The sequence below is a fragment of the Xenopus laevis genome, chromosome 6L, assembly GCF_017654675.1.
Source record: "Xenopus laevis strain J_2021 chromosome 6L, Xenopus_laevis_v10.1, whole genome shotgun sequence".
NCBI classification, from domain to species: Eukaryota; Metazoa; Chordata; class Amphibia; order Anura; family Pipidae; genus Xenopus; species Xenopus laevis.
The window spans coordinates 34321529-34346582 of NC_054381.1; the positions used below are offsets into that span (position 1 = coordinate 34321529).

General features: G+C 36.5%; 1 protein-coding gene across 1 annotated transcript in view; it reads right to left on the reverse strand.

The window, feature by feature from the left end:
- LOC108718482 (collagen alpha-1(XXVIII) chain) overlaps positions 1-25054 on the reverse strand; it is a 65173-nt gene that overhangs the window by 19148 nt on the left and 20971 nt on the right. The window contains exons 12-28 of the mRNA XM_041565910.1: positions 24899-24967; positions 24722-24790; positions 23624-23692; positions 22616-22684; positions 21152-21220; positions 19770-19838; positions 19045-19113; positions 17598-17669; positions 15658-15726; positions 14783-14854; positions 13552-13620; positions 12801-12869; positions 12017-12085; positions 10299-10367; positions 3024-3092; positions 2432-2500; positions 359-427 (exon numbers count right to left, since the gene is read on the reverse strand). Of these exons, the coding sequence (XP_041421844.1) occupies positions 359-427; positions 2432-2500; positions 3024-3092; positions 10299-10367; positions 12017-12085; positions 12801-12869; positions 13552-13620; positions 14783-14854; positions 15658-15726; positions 17598-17669; positions 19045-19113; positions 19770-19838; positions 21152-21220; positions 22616-22684; positions 23624-23692; positions 24722-24790; positions 24899-24967 (1179 nt within the window). The remainder of the gene's footprint in view (positions 1-358; positions 428-2431; positions 2501-3023; positions 3093-10298; positions 10368-12016; positions 12086-12800; positions 12870-13551; positions 13621-14782; positions 14855-15657; positions 15727-17597; positions 17670-19044; positions 19114-19769; positions 19839-21151; positions 21221-22615; positions 22685-23623; positions 23693-24721; positions 24791-24898; positions 24968-25054) is intronic.

Consider the following 25054-nt stretch of genomic DNA (forward strand, 5'->3'; position numbering starts at 1 on the left):
CTCCCTGACTTCTGACTAATCTGTGGCTGGTATTGTTTGTTACGGTTTGCATGTTGTTAGTCCTGAATCCTGGTTTCATTAATAGCAGTGATCCATGGGCCAGGACTCAAATTGAGTCCTCATGCTGTTAAAATTGATATTTATTTAAAATACAGTGTATATAGTTACTTGAAAACTCATTCCTAATAGTCTAACACCTTCTTTTCCTGACTATAACAACAAACAAGTGCTGTTTATTTACCCATAAGTCTCCCCCCATTTTGTTTATTAGACAGTAACTATTCTGTAAAGATGTTCCATAAATTTATTTTATAACATTCCGCCATTAGTGCCTTCAATTTTATACACATCTTTTTACCTTAGGGCCTGGAACGCCATGTCCTATTGATCCTTTAGCTCCTGGTGATCCCTTATATCCTGGTTCTCCCTGTATAGAAATCATACACAATGACTTTGATAAACAAGAACAATAATGTTTCATGAATTCCAGTTATTATGCACTTGTGTTTTGGCTTCTGATTTTATTTACAGTATACAGAACATTTAATTACAATCGGCAGTTTGATTACATTACCTGTATATCCAAGGACAAGAGGGTTCATGTATTACATACAGGACATATTTTTGAACTTTGGGCCCTGCCCAGCACAAATAAGAATTGCTGCAGGTCTCAGAACTCAAAAAAAGAGTGCAGAGACCTGTGTTCACCTTCGCCCTGTAAATACAGTACTGCTTTGGGCAGTGTTGAATTCATGAGGGGCAGACGGAGGGTTCTTCTCCCATCACCTACCTGTCCCCCAACTTGCGGGTTATTCAGATGCTCAAGTTAGGGAGTGCAGCCTGCAATTGAGGCCTATACTTACAGCCTGCCCTGTGGCCTTGCACCTGCTAACATTGTGCTCCATAAGTTTTTAGGCAGGTGCAGAGCACATTAACCAAAAATTATCAGTGCCCTAAGGCTGGCAAAGAAGTAGAACAAAAAAAAAGGGAAATAATATATAGTTTAGTATTTATGTTTAAACTTAATCACCACTTGTGCTACTTAAAGTGAAGTGTGTCACCAGACTTTTGGGTTTAGTTGCCCTTTAAACACACAGACTATGAACTTTGCTGTATAAGGATTAGTGAAAGTTTTTCACCAATTCATACAGCAGGAGTTTCTACTCACAGACTATTACTTTCTCCCAGTGCCTTTCAAAGATGAGACTTGTTTGCTGTTAACTTCCCTCTCATCCTATCATCTGATAACAAAGTTAAGAGGAGCATCACCCATAGTGTATTTGTATTAAACTAAGCTTGACCAAACTCCCATCCACAATTATATCTTATTTATCAGTAAAATAACTTGAAAAAGGGAAAAAACTCGTTAAAATCTGGTGAAAACCCGAATTGTGTGAATTTTTCCGATTTGATGCCTGAATTCCTCGATTTTTTTGGCTTATCGCCAATTATCAAAAAAACCCAAAGCATAGATCACTATATAATACACAAAAGCCATGAATATCTTGTAAATTATATCCTTATAAACGGCCTCGTGTTTTTATATGGTCATGAAACTCCTCGGTAACTTGTAATATCCTTATATTTTACAAGAGGGGGTACTTTCACTAAATTCACTATATCATCAAATTGTAAAGGGATATCTCTAGTGATGGGTGAATTATTTCCGTTTCACTTAGCCTCGAAATTAGCGAATTTCCCGCATAATTCGCGAAACGAGCGAATTGACAGGCATTAAAGTCAATGGGTGTCAGTTTACTTGTCGGCAAATTCGCAAATTTATTCGCCTGCAGCAAAATGTGAAAATTTGCCGCAAATTCACGGCTGCCGAATAAATTTGCCCATCACTAGACATCTCCCATTGATTTATACATGACCTCGACAGGTTTGAGATGGCGGATTTTTGGATTTGGACTTTTAGAAGCTTCTGATATAATAAATTTTGAAAATTTCAAGTTTTTGCCCGAAAAATCGAGTTTATTAAATAGCCCCTATATATTATTTTCTATTGTTTTTCTTTTTTTGTTTTACTCCTTCTCCAGCCTTTGAGAGAGAGACTGTATCTCTGAGATCGGCAGAAGGAAGAGGACTGAAAGTTTTGAGCAATTCCTACTGCAAACTGCTAATTGTTTATAAAGGTGTACAGCACAGCTAGAGCCTGGACAGAAGTGTTCTTTGCATAATGACCGTGACAGTAGCAAGATTGTAAGGAATGTAACCACATCAACTACTATGGAAAAACACACATTTGTTTAAACATAAGGTAAACTGCATCTGAGTGGCAAAATAAATATGTTTATTATTTATACCATTCATGGTTTTTAGGCTGGCATGCAATAAACAAATTTGTACAAGCTTAAGCATAAGGGCTTAAATAAACAGCTCTTAGGTATTATTTGAGTTAGTTAATTGTAGTGTCTTTAACTGTTACCTTTGCTCCTGGAACACCATACCCAGGGGGCCCAGAGGCTCCTTGTATTCCTTTCTGTCCCACCGTGCCCTATTAAACATTTTGAAGAAATTAAATCAGTTCATATATTTTAAGTCTTTGATTTTTTTTGGGCGTACATTGCCAACATTTACTCATCTTAAATGCACCTTCTTATATCTTCAGACATGAAATGAGATTCAAAGTAGGCCCTGCCATTTTAAGTACACAAACAGCCAACTAAATAGCAGACTCAAAATTGATACTTTTTCAAACTGTTCTAATGTTATTTATGCATTTTACAAAATCCTTAAAACTCATCAGCCTTTCCAAGGGCTTAAATGGTTTCTTTCAATCAAATCATCATTTTTATATATTGTGCCCTCCTTAACTCATGATATAAAGTTTAAAACTGCAACACTACACCAAAGAAGTTAAAGCTAATCAAATGCAATTTAACGATACAATAAATGCCAATTTGTTTGGGCTCCGTTTTATATTGCAATCATTCTATCCACAGATTACATTTTTTTAATGCCTATGTTAAGCTTGTATGGAAGAACTGTATGCAAATAAAATCAATATGAACGTGTACCTTACTTCCAGGTGATCCAACTCCTCTTGGTCCAGGAAATCCATGAGGACCTCTTATCCCTGGCTCACCCTAGAAAATGTTACACACATCTTTTATTATATAGTGCAAATTGTGAAATATTATATCCATACGCAGCCACCATTATCCAAAATTGCAGGTTATCTAAAAAATCTTAAATGCAACTTAGCAAATGACTGAGCCTCTTAACCCTTTTTAATATATATAGCCAATGAAAGTGCATGAGTAATTGATTCCGAGTGCCACACTATGTCCAAAACTTTGTTATATTTAGCTTATGCCTATCATTAGCAGATCATCCTCTTGGCTATTTATATATGGAATACAGGTATGGGATCTGTTATCCAGAATGCTCTGGTTTTTCATATAACAGATTTTCCATAATTTGGATCTCCATGTCTCAAGACTAATAAAAAATAATTTAACAGTTAATTAAATCCAATGAGGATTAATAATATCTTAGTGTGATCTGGTACTGTTTATTATTAAAGAGAAAAATGAAATCATTTTTAAAAGTTTATATTATATTACTAAAAAGGAGTCTATGGCAGATGGCCTTCCTATATTTCAGAGTTTCCATATAAGAAATCCCATACCTGTACAATGAATGCAGAATAAATACTAAACAGATGTTTATACGGATGGATCGGTCTAATTAAATACTTATTGGGTATACAGCAAAAAAGCTTTGCATATGGAGGTGCATTCTGTCCTTTTGATTGGACCTCCTGTTTTGTTTATATTGGCTGAACACCCTGAAACACCAAAGTGCACATAGCATTCCATAATACAATAATACAAGTAATTCATCTGGACTGAAATTTCACACACCGGTCTTATATCCACCAGAAATTAGTAGATGTGGAAAATGGAACCGTAATGAAGACAGACCTATGTTATAGGTTCTCATCTAGATATTTAGATAGAAATTTACCTTTAAAAATATCACTTTGAAGTAATGTACATAAATGGGACTTGTTATACAGAATGCTTGGGACTTGGGGTTTTCCGGAAAAAGGATCTTTCTGTAATTTGGATCTCAATACCTTAAGGTTACTATAAAATAAGTTAAACATTAATTACCCCCTACAGGATTGTTTTGCCTCCAATAAGGATTAATTAAATCTAAGTTGGGATCAAGTAAAGGTACTGTTTTATTATTACAGAGAAAAAGGAAATACTTTTTCAATATTTGAATAATTTTACTATAATGGAGTCTATGGGAGATGGCCTTCCTGTAATTTGGAGCTCTCTGGATAATGGGTTTCCGGATAACAGATCCCATACCGGTACCAAAAATAATGATTTTTCAATTGCTATTTTTTTTTCTGTTTCAACTTTTACCTGTTTCAGTGATCATGTATTTTTATTTTGTATGAGAAAAATCACATGTGGGCTGAGGTCTGTCGTCCAGGAACTTTCCATGTAGCCAGCTGCTGTAGATTTTATTAAAGCTATTGTATGGAAAACACTTGTTACACTGCTAAGATTTACTGCAGAAATACCCAGAGCACAGTCCAGCAACTGGATACGCTCCATATAAATATTGGCATAGTAAAGTTTGTTTCTTCAGCTTTCCCATGGTCAGCCTCTGGATTGGATCCCAGAATTTTCACAACTAGCGTATCAATAAATTATTTCCGAAAAAAAGTCCTCCATTGTTTTATTTCCATAAACAGAAGACAAAATGTGTTTTCCTAAAAATAATAACATCTGTTTCAGTACAGCACATTCCAGGAAGCAGGAGAAGAATGCAGTCCTGCTGAAAAACCATATTTAAAGCCATATAATTGTATTAACTCCCTTAGGATTCCATATAGTGGTGTAAAAACTGTTGTATAAATGAACAAACTTCTGAACACTGGGCATTACTGTGTAAAGTGCAGAGTATTTTGCAAAGCTATGTTTTTATATTTTAGAGTAAAATTCTAGCACACAAAACGTTGTTGAAAAATGCTGCATAAAAAACAATGGGGGTCCTTCTCATCATTCTAATTTTTTTCTATATGTTTATCATTGATTTGAAGAGATTACAACAGGCCTGAAGAGGAGTAATATAATGGCAACAAATTAAAGTGTCCAGTCATCAAAAAAGATGTATGCTTTTCTAAACTACTCAACCAACTCTTTTTAAAGGGGCAGGATTCCCCCTTGTTCAACATAGTGCAATTAATAGGGCTTAGGCTGAACATACTTTTTGCCTATTATTTTGAAAAAAACAGTTTTTTACTATTATTTGAGTTAAACAAGGAAATTAAAGGTACTCCATATTTGGTTGATGCAAGGTAGATGATTAGATTACTAGTGCGCAAATAAGCAGAAATCTGTTATGCAGGGGGATTATACAGTATGTGAAATGGTGAATTATCTACCGTCCAAGGACCAAATATGGAGTACCTACAGTTTCCTAGTTTGCCTTGTTTTGCTCAAAAAGCAACATAAGCCATATATTTTTCTGATTAAAACAAAACAGACAAAACAATGTTCATCAAAAGCCCTATTCATTGTACTCATTTTGAACAAGAAGGTATACAGCCCCTCTAAACAACAAGGAAAGACTGATCCACGGGGGGAGATGCCAATATTTAAGGTACGACCCTTGGCAGTAAGTTTTAAAGGAAAATATATCCACTGGCCTTACTTTGCTTGAGAATCCTGCCTTGTCTAGTAGCCTAGCCTGTCCTGCTCTTCCTTGCCATTGTATTCTTGTATCCTGCTCCAGTTTTACCTCTTCTACATCCGCACCACCATCTTATTTCATTTTCCCAGGTGTCCAAAGCAGCAGACTTGGGTGGGTGGATCACATACAGTACATCCATCAATTATATATCTTACACATGTTAGATTTGAAAGGAAAGCATGTTTTTTCAACATAGTGCTGATCCAGCAGACATATACAGTATGTTGTTAGTTTCCCAGGTGCCCTCAGGTCATGTGACTTGTACTCTGATAAACTTCAGTTACTCTTTACTGCTGTACTGCAAGTTGGAGTGATCTCAACCCAACCCCCCCCCCAACAGCCTATAAAAAGACCAATGGGAGGGTCACTGGATAACAGCTTCCTGACACAAGATAACAGTTCCCTGGTAGATATGAAAATAGCACTCAATAGTAAAAATCCAAGTCCCACTGTAACACCTCTGGTTACATTGAGTTGGAAAAAAAGCCTGTCTGAAAGCAGTTCCATCATGAAGTGCTGGCTTTTTCTGAAAGCACAGATCAGGCAAAATAACCTGAGATGGCTGCCAATATTACAACTAAAAAAATCAGTATAAAAATGTATGTGGTAAAGTGAATTGTTTACAGTGTAAACTGTGTCATTTAGAAATAAAAATGACACCATAAAAATGATGACAGAATCCCTTTAATAAAACATCCCAATATTAACCACAAAATTGCTGAAATGCAAAGTTACACAACCAATGTGGTTTTTCAGTAAGACCTCACCTATTTATTACAGTATATACCCAGGCCAAATGGATCTGTGCATCAATTGCCACGCACTGTTATCTGTTCTGCTGCAAATCAGCTGGGTGTATATTCTTTGCACACAACCAGGGATTCTTACACTGAAAAATGGAGGAAGGGGTTTCTGTGCCATTGTTTTTGTATGTGAATTTGAGTTTGTGTGTGTGAAGCTTATTCTATTAAAGCTTATGGATAATGATAATTCCAGAAATAAATTTCCACCTACAGAAAATCATTCCGTGGAAATGTTGGCGGCAGTATTTTGGATCAGCAAAAGGTACTTATTAAATGGTTTTACAGATACATTTTTCTGTGTATTCAAGATTATACGGATATTCACATCACAATGAAAAACAACAGTAACTTTTGTTTGACTAATGTGTCAAGAGAAAGAAAAATTCCTTAAAGGGGAAGCTGAAGGGCAAGAACTTTTGGTATATTATAAAGAACAAACTATCTTAAACCATATTTTCAGGTGAAATTCAAGTTTAATTGTTGGTTCTTTTTGAACCAGCCTGCAAGTGAAAAGACTAACAGATTGTCAGGGGGTCAGTGCCCCCCCCCATGGACAGTGAGGTTTCAGTTTTATTGTTATTCTTATTTTGTATTTCTGATCTTTCTATCCATGCCGTATCCATTTTTAGTGATGGGTGAATTTGCGACGTTTCGCCGAAAAATTCGTGGAAGGGCGAAAAATTCGCGAAATGGGCGCCAGCGTCAAAAACGAGACGGCGGTGCCGTTTCACGAATTTTTCGCCGTTTGCGAATTCCGCGCGGAATTCGCGAAACGGCAAAAAAATCGCAAAACGGCACCGGTGTCTCGTTTTTGACGCCGGTGCCCGTTTTTGACGCCGGCGTCCGTTTTTCGGAAAAAAACGCCAGCAACTTTTTGCCGCAAATTTTTTCGCGTTTCGCGAATTTATTCGCTGGCGGCGAATCGCACAAATTCGCCGCGAATTCGCGCCTGGCAAATAAATTCGCCCATCACTATCCATTTTCCATTCTGGCTTCCAAACTGCTGCTTGGTTGCAAGGGTAATTAAGTCTTAACAACCAGATAACAGTCTGAGAACTGCAGAATAAAAAATACATCAGGGATGCACCGACTCCAGGATAGGGTTCTGGATTCAGCCAAGATTGGGCTTTTTTCAGCAGGATTTGGCAAAATCCAAGTGCATGGCTGAACCAAATCCAAAAAATTGCATGAGTTTTCATCACACAAACAAGGATATCAAAATTTCAACTTTAATGGAACCCAATAGGGTTGTTTGCCTCCATTAAGGATTAAGTATATCTTAGTTAGGATCAAGTCAAAGGTACAGGTATGGAATCTGTTATCTGGAAACCTGTTATCCAGAAAGCTCGGGAAGGCCATCTCCCAAAGACTCCAAATAATCAAATTTTCTTGTTCCTCCATTGTAATAAAACAGTACCTTGTACTTGTTCCAGACTAAGATATCATTAAACCTTACTGGAGGAAAACCAGCCTATATTTATTGTTTGAATGATTTTTAGTAGACTTAAGATATGGAGATCCAAATTACAGAAATATCTGCTATCTGGAAAACCCCAAGTCCTGAGCATTCTGGATAACAGGTCCCATATCTGTACTGTTTTTTTTTTTGTTACAGAAAAAAGGAAATCACTTTTAAAAATTTTAATATTTTTTTTACAATTGAGTCTACGGGAGATGGCCTTCCTGTAATTCAGAGCTTTCTGAATTATGGGTTTCCAGGTAATGTATCCCATACATGTATATATTTATTTTAGCAAACATTGCAGCAAATAATAAATTAAAACTTAAGTATTAAATAAAAGTTTAAAAAAAAAATTGTAAATGTTTCCAAATTTTAGGAAATAGGACCCCAAGCGAATGAGTGCAGGAATAATCATGTCATTTGCATACTCATATATAAGACAGTACCATACAGAAGTTGCTTTGGGCATTTGGCAGTTCTCCATAATCTTCACTGTCCCTCCCAGGCAGATTTATTAATTTTCATGCTCAGTGTTGGGCTGAGCTACAGGATACCGTGATAAATCCTGGTGGGCCCCGGCACAGACCCGCTCCATACTAGAAACTGCTATCCCTCACTGATTGCTACAAGTACTAAAAGGTACACGCAGGGGCAGGCCCGGACTGGCAATCTGTGGGTTCTGGCAAATGCCAGAGGGGCTGCTGTATAGTTCAATTGAAAGGTACCATATAGTGGGCTGGTAGGGGGCTGTTTAGGCTGGTGGGGGGCTGTTTGGGCCTCTGTGTACTTGGAATGGCAGGGCCTATTTCGACTCCCAGTCCAGGCCTGCGCAGGGGTAAGGAGTACTTAGGATATTGTGCCTTAAGGAGCTGACGACTGGGGGGGGGTAGGGGCCCTTGAGGTGGCAGCCTTGGTGGGCCCAATAACCCTAGTCCGACAGTATTCATTCATGCTATATATAAAAAAACAGTACTTGAATAATCATGTCTAAAAAATTTTTACCACAATGGATTTTCATATTTAAGAAAAATCTCAAATGATTTCATATAAATTGCAGGAAAAAACATAGAGTTGGAGTGTGGATCACAGGCACAATAGGGGCTGCAGACCCTGTATACAGTATAAGTAGCGGTTGTACCTAGACCAAATATTTTTGTCTAGGGTGCCTGGGTAGCTTAGGTTATTGTTATGTTTTGGTAGCCGAGGATGAGTAGAGTATAACAGTGCTTTATTAGCAGGTTCATGCAGTCATTACACAATAGGAAGCAACTCTAACCCACAAGCTCTATAGTAAGTATGCACAGTATAAGTCTTGAGCACAGTGACATCTACAGGCCATTTGTATAAACACCACAGTTATCCTGATCATCATCATCATTTTAACGTTTGCACTTACCTTACATGAAATTTGTCCCCACAACAGCAACTAACAGACCCCCTAACACGCCTGATTTTTTTTTTTTTATTATAGTGATCTACTGTTATCAGTTTTTGTACTAAAGCTTTTTAGGGGCAGAAAATAAGAACTGTGCAAGGCACAACAAGTTATTAAACACACTCCGTCTTGGACATTCATTAAGAGAGTATGGATTAAAAGCTGGAAATTCTGTCTTAAAAGAATTTACTTGGCAACATTGTCTGGCCTGCTCCCATTAAACTGAGTCCCAGAACAGAATATCCTTGTCTACCATGTGAAATTCCTTATAAACAATAACTAAACAATGTCACATACCCATAACTACAGAACAGTTAAGCTCTGTATGTAGCCATTAAAGGGGAAATGTGCACCAGTGTTTAACATGGCCACATAAATAGGACTTGTATATTCTGCTTTTCCGTTTACTTGGAGAAAGCAACTGTTTCCTTATTTTTTCTTTTAAAAATCACTATTAATTGTAGTTTTAATTATTACTGACCCTCTTTCACCAGGGATACGTTCTAATAATTAGCTCTGTATAAATTATCCCATTATTTACTTTAATTACAACCTGTGTCTCAGGTGTACAGATAATTATGGAGAAAGAGATTTGATTAAATCTTTCATCCTACCACTCATTCCCTGAAGAAGCTAGCATGTGGGATCTAGTGCAAATTGCATAACTGCTGGATTATTTTCATTCAAACAATAGGCAGAGTGTATTTGCTGAACAAATACCAATTATTGGGCTCATGTGGATTACAGGTGTGTGTATTACCCTCTTTACTTCTCAAGATCTGTTGGGTGAATCCCTTTCCTTCTAAAATGTACAGACGGAAGCACAGTCCCTTATCATTTAGCACCTAAAAACTTAACAGATTCGACAAAATGTTACCTTTTGCCCAGGGTCTCCAGTACCTTTTCCACCAGGTAATCCCTGTGCACCAGGAATACCACGAGGGCCCTACAATAAAATGTATCAGGATTTATATACTTGACAAAGTTAAAAAAAGACAATTCAAGTTTAACAAATGACTTGTGTTACCTTGTATAACATTATTTATTTAACTTTCTGGCCTTAGCACTTAAAAACAACTATTTCAAGTTTGATGGGAATTTCTCTTTGCAAACACAAGGGACTTAGCTCCAATGAAACCATCATTATGTGCATGTATGTATGTATAACTTTATTTGTAAACTTTTTTTTGTGCTGCAGCTCCTTAAAAGAGAAGGAAAGGCTTTTTGCATTTGGGGGTGCCAAATGTTAGGCACCCCCAAGTGCAAACAAACTTTCCTTCTCCTTTAAGGATCTGCAGCATTATACAATGCATATGGTTAAGGTCACACTGGGAGATTCGGGGGGATTTAGTCGCACGGCGACTAATCACCTCTTCTTTGGGGTGACTAATCTCCGCAAACTGCTTCCCCCCGTCTGTGGCCTGCTAGAATGAAAAATCGCCTGCGACATGGCGCTTTGTTTTCCGAAGTCGCCCGAAGTACAATGTATATAAAAGTATACACTGGGAAGACAAATCATATAATAAATATATACAGAATCATATCAGAACAAATGTGCTATGTGGTAAGAGACACAGTGGGAAGGAGGTCCCTGCCCCATAGAGCTTATAGTCTCCAATATACTGTTGTTTACTATGGGGGACAATTAGGGGGTTATTTATTAAACCGTGGCTTTTTGGGGAAATTTGAATTTTTTGAGGGGAAAAACCTAAAATTTTTTGACATTTATTATACCCCGATGCTGCAAAAAGCCTGAATCCAAAAATACATCATTGCAGACCTGTAGAGGTTCTGTATTAGTAAATGGGAGAGGTACCTATTTCAATTTGAAGATGGTCTTCGTTGGTTTAGGCCAAAAACTTTTTCTGGGGTTTTGGGAAAAAATTCCAAAAAGATTTTTGGGAGGAAAGCCCGAAAAAATCAAATGATTCAGGTTTTTGCACGATTTTTTTAACCAATCTGATTAAATCGAGTTAGTTTATTAATAAATAAGGCAAAATCAGGCATGAGAGTTTGGTCAAGCTTTTTTTGGGACAATGAAATTAATTTGGATTTTAGTATATATACCCTTAGAGTCCCATTTATTAACATATTCATTTTAGTTGTTTCAGAGGTTTTTTAAACAACAAATGAACTAATTTTCTCTAAAACCACATGTAATTCATTAAAAGATCTAAATATAAAAAGTAATGAACAATGTGCTAAAAAATATATAAACCTTTAAAAGTTTTTCAAACAATGACTAGAGAATTTTTTTTTGAAAACCTCTAAAAGTCTGAATGGCTAAAAAAAGTACAATTGGATCAGCACAGCTCCCACTGACTTCTATAGGACCTCAACTGCTTTTTCTTGTCAACGTTTAGTATTAGAGCTTTTCGTGGTTTTTACACTTAATAAATCTCAATTTTTTCTAGAGTTTTAGAAAAAATTAAAAAAAAACACATTTTTAGAGAAAAAAAATATGATTTGTGAAAAAAAAATGTTAATGTTAGTAACTCGGCTCCTTAATGTCAGCATGGCTGAATTTTGGAATATGGATGCATGTACGCATCCAGACATATATGATATATTCACTCCATAATATACTGTACTTACTGGGATTCCTGGATTGCCTTCTCCTTTTGGGCCTGATATCCCTGGTGGTCCAATATAGCCAACATCACCCTGCAGCAATAAGATGTAACATTATACAATACTCAAATGAACCTTAAAGCTATTCTTCATGTGCTCTGTTGTGCTCTGTGACAAAAATACATACATTTGGTACAGGTGTAAAACCATACTGCTAAATATATAATAATAATAATCAGCAGAGATGAATGGTTATTAGCTAGAAATATTCTGCAGGCAGACATTAGAATTTGCTCTAAATGCACAGAAAAAGTGCCTCTTTAAAAATCTTGATTCTTACAAATCTGATATCGTATCAGCCCATTTATATGGAACAGAACTAACATTAAATGCTTTAAGTTTAATAACTTTCTGTTAAAGCAATACATAACTTGGATTCTCCCAGTGCTCTTATAAAATGTACATCTTCATATTCTGTATCATTATATAATCAGACCGTAGCTGCAGAATTTATCCTTTCGTGCTGCATTCTAAGCCCATAGTCCATCAGTCACATCCCAGATATAACTATGTACAGCTCTAGAGCATTGTGAATACTCATGTACAGTATAATGCTAAATTACAATAAACTACAAACAACCTTCAGCTGAACATTGGATATAAGTATCTCTATAAGGAAGCTTTAACTAAAATAAAGTTTTGTTAGAAAATGGTGTTGCTTCCTGGAATAACAACAAACTCTTTGCTAGGATCCCTATCATAACTGAGTGTTTTGACATTGAACCATATGACCATGGACGTGTCTTTCCTTTTCTCCTTTGACTGATAGGCCGGGATCTCCTACTGGTCCCTCCGGTCCAGATGGTCCTATGTCTCCCTTTATAAAATAAAAAGTTGGGTAGCATGAGACAAAGAAAAAAGACCAAAATGTTATACACACACACATCTAATTTGGCAACCTGTCAAACCGGTCAAACCTGTTGGTCATGTAGTCAAATATCTATTGGTCACGAGCAAGCTACAGGCAAGATGTGTTCATAAATGTGTACAGTGCTGGAAATTGGAGATTTTCTGCTCAGATATGCTAAAGCAATGTTACGTATGGTATCCCAAACCCAGAAAAAACCCAAAGGTCCCGCCTCAGCTCACGCTTCTGCCTATAATAGCCGCCTTTCACTTTTGGAGGAGCCCTCCCGTATTTGCATGCCGCCAGGTCTTAAAGTGAGAGGACCAGGGACAGAGTTTGGGCAGGCTAGGGAACCAAATGTTACCAGGAAGAGCGGGGAACAATACATTCATAAAACACCCCTTCCTTAACGTTATATACAGCACATAGTACATATAATCACACTGTGTTAAAAAACAATCCTTTGTCAATAAAATACAAAGGATTGATTGATTAAATATTGAAAAAAAAGTCTGACATATTTCTTAGAATATGTTATTTTACAGATATTTACAGACAATTTCTCCCTTATGTTAAGCTGCCGAGAGGTTAAAAAAGACCTTTTCTGAAATATTTTATTCTAAAAATACATGTCAAGGACCAATGAATTTACCTTTGGTCCACGAGGTCCAACCACAGAGGGTCCAGGCAGACCAATAAATCCATTCATTCCTGGTTCTCCCTTAAAAATAAAATGTAAGAGTTAGACAATTTAGGGATGCACTTACTGTATATAGAAATGAATGTTTGCTGAACTTAGTGTTTAAAGTCTGAACATTTCTTTACTAAAGTGGCTCATTGTGCAAATCATCAATCATCATCAATTTTGTCTCTGTCGCATCTGGTGAGTTGTGTGACAATATGTGCGCTAATTAGTGTGTTTGTGTAAGTGAATTGCCCGAGTGTGGATGATCTCACTTTTCGTGGGTAAATGTGGCTAGAATTAATAATAATGGCAATAGTGCGACGCTCGATTTCTCCTCCCTGCCTTCTATAGGAGATAGCCAGGGAGGAGAAATGGTGCGCCGCATGATGAATGGTCGCCCTGTCGCCTTTTCTGAAGAGGAGCGCAAGCGGATTATCGGTAAGTGATTTCTTAATAAAGACTTTGCGAATTTAAACTTAAATATGGCTTGGTGGGTTTTTTTTCATTATGTACAAACAAATTTTTAAAAAACATTTAATTTTTAAAAAATATGTTACTGGTCCTTTAAGTTTCTTTTTCAGCAGTTGTACAATCAACTTCAGTGTGTTAAAACTTCCTCCAAATTAATATTTTTTAAAGGATACATATTGTGTGAAAAACAAGGATGTGCCAATGATTTATACTATTTAAGCGGTGTTTTGGGTTGCTTTATCGAACATTTCTGCAAAAACCTTACTAATGCCACCCATATATTCCACTTCCTGCTGCCTCCTTTCCCAGGCTAGGCAGGGGAGCTGGCAGCACTCAGTGCACTACATTGTAGGATAGGAACTCAAGTCTATCTTTGCTTGTGTAACTGCAGGGCTGTGACTAGCTGTCCCCTCCTACTGTGCTTCTGGTAGGAACCGTTAGGACAAGCCCACCCCTTATTTAACTTGGACTGTGACTGTAGCAGGTCAATAGCTCCAATAATCGGGCAATTTTTAGAGATAATATTAATATTTAGACCGAAGTAAAACCAGAACCATATATTATTCATTATTCATATGTGTCTCCTTTAATAAGGAATGAGCCTGTCTGTCACCACAGTTCACAGACTGGATTGGACAGCACAATTTAAAAATTACTGCAAAATTAACTTTAAATATCTTTATTGTATTATCACAAACCACAAAAATTAAAGAAATAAATGACCTACCTTTGGACCTGGAGGCCCAGAATTTCCTCTTGTACCTATTAAACCAACAGATCCCTTTTCCCCTTGATCTCCCTGTTATGATAAGGGAAGATAGAACATAGATATGAATATTAAGGGACAAAAACTCCAAAAAATTTTAAAACCCTGATGCTGCAAAAAGTCCAAATCCAAAAATGTGCCATCTCAGACCTGCAGAAGTTATATAATAAGTCAATGGGAGAGGTCCCTATCCTATTTGGAAGTTTCTGTGGTCTGCACTGGAATTACATGCAGCATGAACATCTGATTTTTTTTGGGCTTTTCGGGCTAAAATCTAAAAAGAAATCGAACTATTCAGGAAAAAGCCCAAAAAAATCGAACAATTCGGGGAAAAATCTGCAAAAAAACACATGATTTGAATATTCGCTTGATTTATCAAGTTTTTCCCTGATCCGATTAAATTGTGCTTTTTTAATAATAAATAAGGTCAAATCGTGGATTCTAGTTTGCGAGTCTTTTTTAAATAAAACTATAAGAAAAATTCGGATTTTGAACCCATATATATATATATATATATATATATATATATATATATATATATATATATATATATATATTTCTTTCTTTAGTGTAAGTGTGGAATTGGCTGTTCCATTTTTCTACCAAGTATTTGTGATGGTATATAGTAGATTGGTTATCATTCATGACAATATATAAGCAATAAATTCCCAGCATTTCCTAACATTTAAGGGTGATTTCTCAATGGATACATAATGATTAACTACCCAGAAAACATTGGAAAACTTTCTGAATCAATGTATAGCCATGTAGCAAGTGATTTTGATGTAAGTGCTATAGCAGCACCCCAATTAAGCCCTGACATCTAGTTTTTTCACCTTCTGACCCTCCAGTCCAATTCCAGTAGGACCCACTGGCCCTCGTGGTCCAGGAATCCCTTGTTCTCCCTGAAATAAATAAATGCATTAAACAAATGGTTTCTCATAAAGCTGATCATTGAAATGCCTGAGCTGTACTACGCCTAGACATCCAGAGGTTAATATTGGGAAGAAAATGAAAGGCAACTTATACAGCATTAAAAACAAAATACAATATTTTGTTAAATGTATCACAATGCTAAAGGGCAGATTTATTTAGAACTGAGCAATGAAAACTTTGAAATTGAGCACATTTTCCAGCGGATTTCTTAAGAGGCCCATTTATGATTGGCCAAGCTGTTGTGCTTAGGCAATTTTAAAATCACGCTGGATTTCATGCCCAAAAAAAAGTTCAGCAATTTCCATAAGTTTTTCCGAACAAAAATGAAAAACTTTGGCAGCTTTTAAGTTCTAATTGTTTTTCTTTGTTACAAAATCCCATTTAGGCAAACATAAAAAGATTACAGAGCTTTTTTTTTTTTTTTGGCATAAAACCCCGCGTGAATTGTAGACACACGGTTTGCCTCAGGCAATCATAAATGGGTCTTTTAAAGACAATGTAACATTCTTTATTGTTCACACACAAAGATAAACAAATATTACAAATTCATATATATATACATGTTTACATATATTCTAACAGGAAACACCACTATGGGGCAGATTTATCAAGGGTCGAATTTAGAAGTTAAAAATACTTAGAAATTCAACCATCGAATTGAAATATTTCGACTTCGAATATCGAAGTCGAAGTTTTTTTCATCAAATTTGGGTATCCTGCGGTCGAAGTAAAATCGAAGGATTTCAGCGATCGATCAAAATGATTTTACTTCGACTTCCAAGAACTTTAGAAGGTCCCCATAGGCTAACATAGCACTTTGGCAGGTTTAATGTGGCGAAGTATTGAAATCGAAGTTTTTTTAAAGAGACAGTACTTCGATTATCGAATATTTGAATGCTTTTACTTCAAATCGAATTCGAAGTCGTAATATCCTATTCGATGGTCGAAGTATCCAAAAAATTACTTCAAATTTAGAATTATTTTACTTTGAAAATTCCCTCCAATTCACTTCGACCCTTGATAAATCTGCCCCTATGTGTCAGTCATGGACAACTCACTATATAAAATTATTTATGGCCTAAATACAGTAACCATGAAAAACAAGTATTTAGAACAGGCGAAAGATTTACAGTAAAACAGTATCTAAATTCCTAAATTGAATATGTGATTTATCTTCTAAAATGCCCATGTGGTGAATTCAGACAGCACCTTATACCTAAGGCAGAAGTGCAAAGCAATGCGGATTGGTGCTGCACTTAAAACCTATTGCATGGTCATATTAAAAGCATGTATAATGCCCACAATTAAAGAGAACATTTCTAAAGGGAGCATGATAGTTCCAAATGTTTTTAAGATTTTTCATTTATTTTTCTGTTTGGATGCTTTCATGATAAGTTGATGCTTGTACAAGTACATATATTTAGGGGGTTAATTACTCCGAATTCAAAAATCATGAAAATTTCTTGATTTTTTTTTTTATAAAATCATGAATATTTCGGAATGTATTAAACCCTGAGGATGGAAAAGTCAGAATCTGAAAATCTGGCATCTCAGACCTGTTGAGGTTGCATATCAGTCAATGGGAGAAGTCCCAATGATTTTTGATGTGTGCTCGGTTTCATGCAATACCTGGGAGTTTTCGGGTGAAAAGTTTCGTGAAAATAAATAGTGAAAATCAGATTTTTTTCAGCAAAGCAAATTTTCGGGAAAAAGTAATAATAAACAAGTGTAAAAAACCAGAGCGGATTTGATCGGAGTTTGTAGCAGAAAATATTGAAATATAAATACGGACTTTGATAAATAACCCCCTTAATATACAAAATAACAAAACACCATATACCTTTTTGCCCTCCTTCCCGTCATTTCCTTTTTCTCCTGCTTCTCCTTGATATCCAGGAAGCCCTGGATTCCCCTACAATGAAATATAACATATTAATGTCTCCTCTTGTAGAGAAATATTGCTAGTTAGAGTGGCCAAACATTCATTTTATAACTGTGAGAATACATTTTATAAAAAGAAGAAAACATAGGCTACAAATCCTAAAGGAGTGCACCTGGTATGTTGATGTATATGGAATTGGCAGTCATATTATCTAAGTCAGTTGAACAAGGCAGGTCATAACGTTTAATCCACATTCCACAATTGCTAACTCTTTTACCCATGCACATACAATTTACAGTGTGAATTTAAGTATATGAATGCAAACTTCAATATACCGTTAAATTCTTGACCATTTATTTAAGGTCCAACATCCAGAACCTTGTGCAAACAATATACTCACTACAGGAGTAAATGGGTTGTGTAATTGGTGATTTTAAAGGTTAAAGGTTTTTTGTTTTAGTATTTTTTATTGAAGACATTTTGTATAACAACATTGTATTTGTTTTCCCCCTTATTGCTGTTACTTAGCCCTCGATATGCAACTGTCAAAGTTAAATCCTTCAACTTCGAATATAAAAGTCGAAGGATTTACCGAAATTCGTTTGATCGAATGAAAAATCGTTCGATCGAATGATTAAATCCTTTGAATCGTTCGTTTCGAAGGATTTTAATCCATCGATCGAACGATTTTTTCAACCAAAAAAAGATAGCAAAGCCTATGGGGACCTTCCCCATAGGCTAACATTGACTTCGGTAGGTTTTAGGTGGCAAACTAGGGGGTCGAAGTTTTTTTTAAAAGAAACAGTACTTCGACTATCGAATGGTCGACTATTCGAACGATTTTTAGTTCGGATTGTTCGATTCGAAGTCATAGTCGAAGTAGCCCGTTCGATGGTCGAAGTAGGCAAAAAAATCATTTGAAATTCAAAGTTTTTTTTATTCTATTCCTTCACTCGAGCTAAGTAAATGGGCCCCTTGTTGTTGAACAAACAATTTATTATTTTGTGTCATCATTCAAATCAGCTATGCTTATATTATATCACTATAATTGGGGCGATTGTATGGCATATGTAGTTAAGAAATAACAAATACAACTGGGGTATGGAAAATAAAAAGGGGAGATAAATAACAAAGAAAGAAATAACCACAGATGTTTGCTCTGGGGCAAGGTAAATCTGCTAAAAAAAAAAAAGTTAAGTTTTAACCTAATCATCCTAGGAAGTGCCCTATAAATTCATGTTCTTTCCTTCCTTTCCTGCTGTAAACTTTTTAAAACTGCCATAATTAAGCAGTCTCCCTCTCCACCCATAGTGAAACAAATCAATAAATAAAAAGGGATAGAACTTAAGAAGAATAAGTACAATACTAGAATAGAGTACAACATTATTACAATAACAAAACTCACTTTCTGTCCAGGTAAACCAGGTGCGGACTGTCCTAAAGGGCCTGGGGATCCTTTCTCACCTGCATCACCCTAGAAAATATTTTTTTTTTTTCAAAGCATATTGTAGCAGATACACAGACTGTAGCTTAAATAAAGAGTGAAAGCATGCAATCAATTAAGTACAACTGTACTGGGAAATGGAAATACATTTTACTATCACTTCTAGTGGTTACAGACATATACAAACCAAAAAAAACAAGTTCTTATCCTGAGTCATGATGGGTGCAGGAGGAAATATCCTGACTGGATGAATTTATAGCATTTTTACCAAAATCCTTGTGTTCTATCTTTACCTAACCCAAGCTATGGATCCCTGATCCCTTACCTAAGTGGTATAGGTGACCACTAAATTTACAGATCCCCTCTCTCTTATTATAATTTATAGTAATGAAAGGAAATGTTACCTAATCTTCCAAGATGTTTAATTAATTAAACATTTGCAGTGGTTTTTTAAAGATATTTTTAAATCTGTTTCCCTGCCAATCACAACAACAATGTATAACAATAGCAACAGTAACTTCATTTATGGCACATAAAACTGAACAATTTTTTAAACATAACAGGATATATTGCACATATATTGATATCTTGCACTCAGACCCTTTTAAAGCAAAGTATACACACATTTGATGTGCATATTTCCAGTGGGCTTTTATTATAACATAGACTTTTTTTTAACAATTTACCTTTGGACCAGCTATCGAGGGACCTTGAGGACCCCTTGGACCAGGTAACCCTCTAATTCCTTGTAAGCCCTATAAAAATAAGAACAGTTATGACATAAAATCTGATTAGAGGCAGACTGAAACAGCTCATTAGAGGCAGATACAGAGGTTAATATAAAATAGAATGATACAGTTGCCCATAGCATACAATCAGATGTTTGCTTTTATTTTCTTATAGTATTTTGAACTGGTAGCAGACTTATACTTAGACCCTTATGCAATTTAGCACCTATGTTAGTAAATGAGCCCTGCAGCCACCAGGTGTTAGGAAGGGGAATGCCCCAGGAGAGGCTATATAAATGGAAGTATAGTGAGTACCTTCCTCTTTAGCAGAATAAAATGAATAGTTCATGACCCCAGAGAGTCTGAAGTAGGCCACAGAAAGGTAACTGTTAGAAGTGACTAGGCGAGATGGTGGTAAGACAGATTTGGTTGGAGCTCACTGCAGGTGGTGAGAGTCAGTGGCAGGGTAGAGAGACAAGTAGCTGAGGCTCCATTAATGAGAAAGTGAGGGACCAGTGTCCCGGTGGTACCTGCCCAGTTAGAGACCTACAAGGATAGAAAATATGGTACATAGGGCCTAGTGTACCTGTAACGTGGGCTGACCCCTCTACTGAAAGTCTGCAACAAGGAGCAGCATCACTGACAATGCAAGGAACAGGGATCTAAGCAGGAGGATGGGGCCAAGTGGTCTGGGAAAAATGTAAATGTCAAGAGTGTGTGGCGAGGAGGATGCTTTGTTAATTCACACTGGTGGCTGTTCTTGAGTTCATTGCAAGTGTGTTGTGAACCCCCAGTTAATTTGTTGCTTCAGTGTGGTAAAAGCTTTGCAAACGAAGGGCAGTGGTGTGTGTTACTCAGTTAAGTATCCCTGAGGGAACATGGGACACCACATAACAGCCCCATGCTATATTATCTACAACTTACTATGTCCAGCATAAAGGAGCAAAGGTACCAGCACAGTGTTTTCTGCACTTTAGGCCTGTCCTGTGGTGAGCGTCTTAATATCCAGGTTGCCCTCAAAAATGGAGCATAAATACCTGTGCATTCAGCATTCCCTTTAGTCATGAGGGACAGGTGATGGGATGCACGTGGGCACCCTTCTCTCACCCTCTACCCACCCCCTAATGTGTTCATCATATACAGTAGGCAGCAAGAACAGGACTACCTTATTCCCATCTGCCCTGTGCTCCACACTTCACACATGATATTTGCTACAGCATTTATTTGCCATAGTTCTTGTTTTAGGTGTCTTTACCAGTCACTAGTTTCATGCTCATACCACACTTACAAAGCATTAAATTCATTAATTTATAAATACAGTTTTGCTATCTATGAATCACCTGAGGTCCTGGAGAGCCTGAACCTGGAAGTCCTACTTGACCAGATGTTCCTGGAGGTCCAATGTCACCCTAATGAATAAGCACACAGTTTAGCTATATTAATGTATAATGATCTACACTAGTAATTGGCAAACAGCAGTCCTACCTATGTTGATTAACTAAAATTCCCCTCAACTGACAGCCCTCAGCTGTCTTTGGTATGTTGGATGTTGCAGTCAAAAAACATCACAGGGAAACACATCAAACAGGAGCTACTCATAACTGTTTTATACATTGTAGATATACCTGAAATACATGCATAAATCATCTAATTTAAAGAAACCATCATGAAATACAGAAGATAAAAAAGTTAAATCATTACAGAATCACATGACATCTTGAGAACGGGAATTAATACCTGTACTTATTTATAACTAGACTTATTTATAACTAGGCTTTTGCTTTATTTTTCTGTAATCATTCAGTATATATGTGTTTAATTAATTATTAAAGTTCGAATGCCAAAAACTCAAAAAAATTGCTTTTGTTTTACTATAAAATCCGAATTTTTAGTGGGAAAAAAATTCAAAGCAAAAAAAAACCAGCATCTCAGACCTGCCAAGGTTGTATCTAAGTCAATGGGAGAGGTCCCTATCCTATTTGGAAGTTTCTGTGGTCTGCACTAGAAGTAGCTGAAAAATCCAAAATATTCTGGATTTTTGAAGAAGCCCAAAAAAATCAAGCAATTTGGGAAAAAAACAATCATTGGCTCGATTTTTTCGGGTTTGTCCCCGATCTGGTAAAATCGTGCTTTTTTTATTAATAAATAAGGTCCAATCATGGATTCTAGTTTGGTCTGACTTTTTTGATTAAATAAATAAGGCCCTTAATATTCTGATATGAACACAATGTAATATATCATCAAATGCATCTCGTAGACATGGGAATGCTGGGTAACAGGGTAGGAAATAGGTATGGCATGCATTTAACCTCTTCCCTATCAGGGTAATTTATCAAAAATTGAGATTGCAGATGCAGAAGCAAAGCGAACAAGAATATTTTCTAAAATCTCTGTCAGGCTTAATTAAAGCAAAAAGAAAAATGCAAAAAGTCGGCTAAAAAAAAAACAAAAGCTGGCAAGCTTTTGTAGAAGTCAATAGGAATTAACTCATGCAATTTTATTTATCTATATATTTATTTATTTCCCAGTTCAGGGGTTTGGGTTTTCCACATAAGGGATTTGGATCTCCATACCTTAATCTACTAAAAAAAAAAAAAAAAAATTAAATAACCCCAATAGAATTGTTTTGTCTCTAATAAGGATGATGTGTATCTTAGTTGGGATCAAGTACAAGGTGCTGTTTTATTTTTACAGAGAAATAAAATAATTTAAAAAAAATTGAGTTATTCCATACCTGTAGTAGATATGCATGACTAAAATGTATGCAGATGACAATATTGCGGTGCCATTATGGCTTATTTTACCTTATCGCCTTGAATGGACAATCCTGGTAAGCCAGTATGACCCTGGGGCCCTTCTGATCCTTTTTCTCCCTACCAAGCCAGAAAAAATGAATAGTAATGAAATAATTTTCATTATCTTTTTTATAGTAGACACTCAGTTACAAAGTAAGTTGTCCAATTGGGGACCACTGGCACCTATGGTATGATGATCAAAAGCCAGCTACTTCTAAACACTTCTTCTTGGATCTCCATCATGTTGAACCTGCCTGTACGCTGATAGCATAGCACCTAATATACTTAATAAAGCTCAAACTTTAGCTTCAAAAATTGAACTCATTAAAGGTGGCCATACACAGGCAGATTAAAGATGTTGATTCGTGTCCATCAGACCGATTCGGCATCTTATTTGCCCGTGTATCGTGCATTCCGACAGTTTCCCCAACCGATATCTAGCCAAAAATCAGCCAGATATCGATTAGGCAGGTTTGATTTTCCCCTGCGATTGAGGACCACATTGGCTAGTTGATGTGGTCTTCATCCCGTTGGCGCCTATTCCCATCATTGTAATCCAATTGTTTGGCCCTCAGGCTGAATGATCCGATTAGCCCGATATCACCCTGCCTTTGGTGGGCATATCGGGGACAGATCTGCTGATTTGGCAACCTTGCTAAACGAGTGTATCTTATAGTGTATGGTCACCTTTAGTGTGTGTAACTAAGCTGAACTGTATGTTCTTTCTATTTTAGTTTGCCCAGCACTAGTCTTGCCTAGTGTAGTCTTGACCTTTGTCTGTAGTTGTATTGTAAAATCAAATCCAAGATCTTTGATACTGCACTTTTACTACAAGATATTTGTCAGGAAGGATTTCCATGTTTCTGGAGCAGGCCCACTGAGGGTAACAAATGGAATCATTTATGCTGTGAAAGCATACTGTACATTTGTGTGAAGATGGTAGCCAATGTTTTAGAATAAAGCAAAGTGCATATAGCTGATATAGACCATAGACTGTGGCTCACTTAATATTGGTACCTTCTGTCCAGGAGCTCCCTCTCCAGGCTGACCCCTCTCCCCTGGCATTCCTTCTGTGCCGGGACTTCCCTGTGATTATGGTAAAACAAATGTAAAATGTTATTTCCTAACTTTGGATATCTTTAGATATCAAATATTTATCTTTCACATACATTTTATAAATCCAACTCCATAGCCTAGAATTGCATCTACGGCAAACTCAATTCATAACATTCACATGTACATGTGAAACATGGGGTATGTTTCATTATATTAGAACATATTTAGGGGGTTATTTACTGGTTGAGGTTTTTTGGGCAAAACCCCTAATTTTTAGAGGGAAAATAAACTTGATTTATTATACCCTGAAGCTGCCAAAAGTCTGAATTCGAAAATCTCAAAACCTGCCATCTCAAATCTGCCAAGGTCACGTATAAATCAATGGGAGGTGTCCCTTTTACGATATTGGACAATTATCGTCCGATAATCCAAAAATGTGGGGTTTTCAGGCAATAACATACAATAAACACAATAGGCTGGTTTTGCTTCCAATAAAGATTAATTATTTAGATCTTAGTTTAGATCAAGTTCAAAGTATTTTCATAATTACATTATTTTTAAAAATTTGGATTATTTTTATAAAATGGAGTCTATGGGAGGCATCCTTTCTGTAATTTCGGAACTTTCAGGCTAGCGGGTTTTCAGGTAGCGGATCCCATACCTGTACTATACATAGTAGAGTGACAAGTGGACACTGCCCATACAACAAACATCTAGGAGCCCTTATTGTGGAAATGTTGCTTCACCAGTGATACTTCTAGTAGTTTCATAGCATCAGGATGAAATAGCCCTATGGCTTCCCCAAATACCAGTATTTATTGTAAATTCTGTAATGTAGAATGCAGTGCAGATTATCTTTACACCTCAAAGACAAAAGCAGTATATCAGCTATAAAATTTAAATGACAGTATTCCAAGCAGACCTGAATCTGTTAAGAATAAAACCTCCTTACTGTGTAATATGTATTCATAAGTTCATGGAGGTTTTTTATTTCCCATATTGGAAGAAGACATAATAGAGAACACAGAAAAGAAACATATTGACATATTGAATGCTCACAGGAGAACCAGGTTCCCCAATGCCTGGAGGTCCCGGTGATCCTATTCGTCCTTCTTCTCCCTTTTCTCCCTAAACAGAAACAATATTATAAGACTCTAGCAACAAAAATGTAGTCTTATATTATAAAAATTCTGTAGCAAGACTAGTTACCGAGTCCAATGTTTCTTAATTGGTTACCTTTGCTCCTTGATGCCCAATTCCAGGGATTCCATCAGGACCTCTGGGACCTTCAGGGCCAGGTTCCCCCTTTTTAAAAAGGAAGAAAGAATAGATGTGATCATGTTTTAAGAACAACCATAGGATGATACTACTATCTCTGATATTAAGTTATAA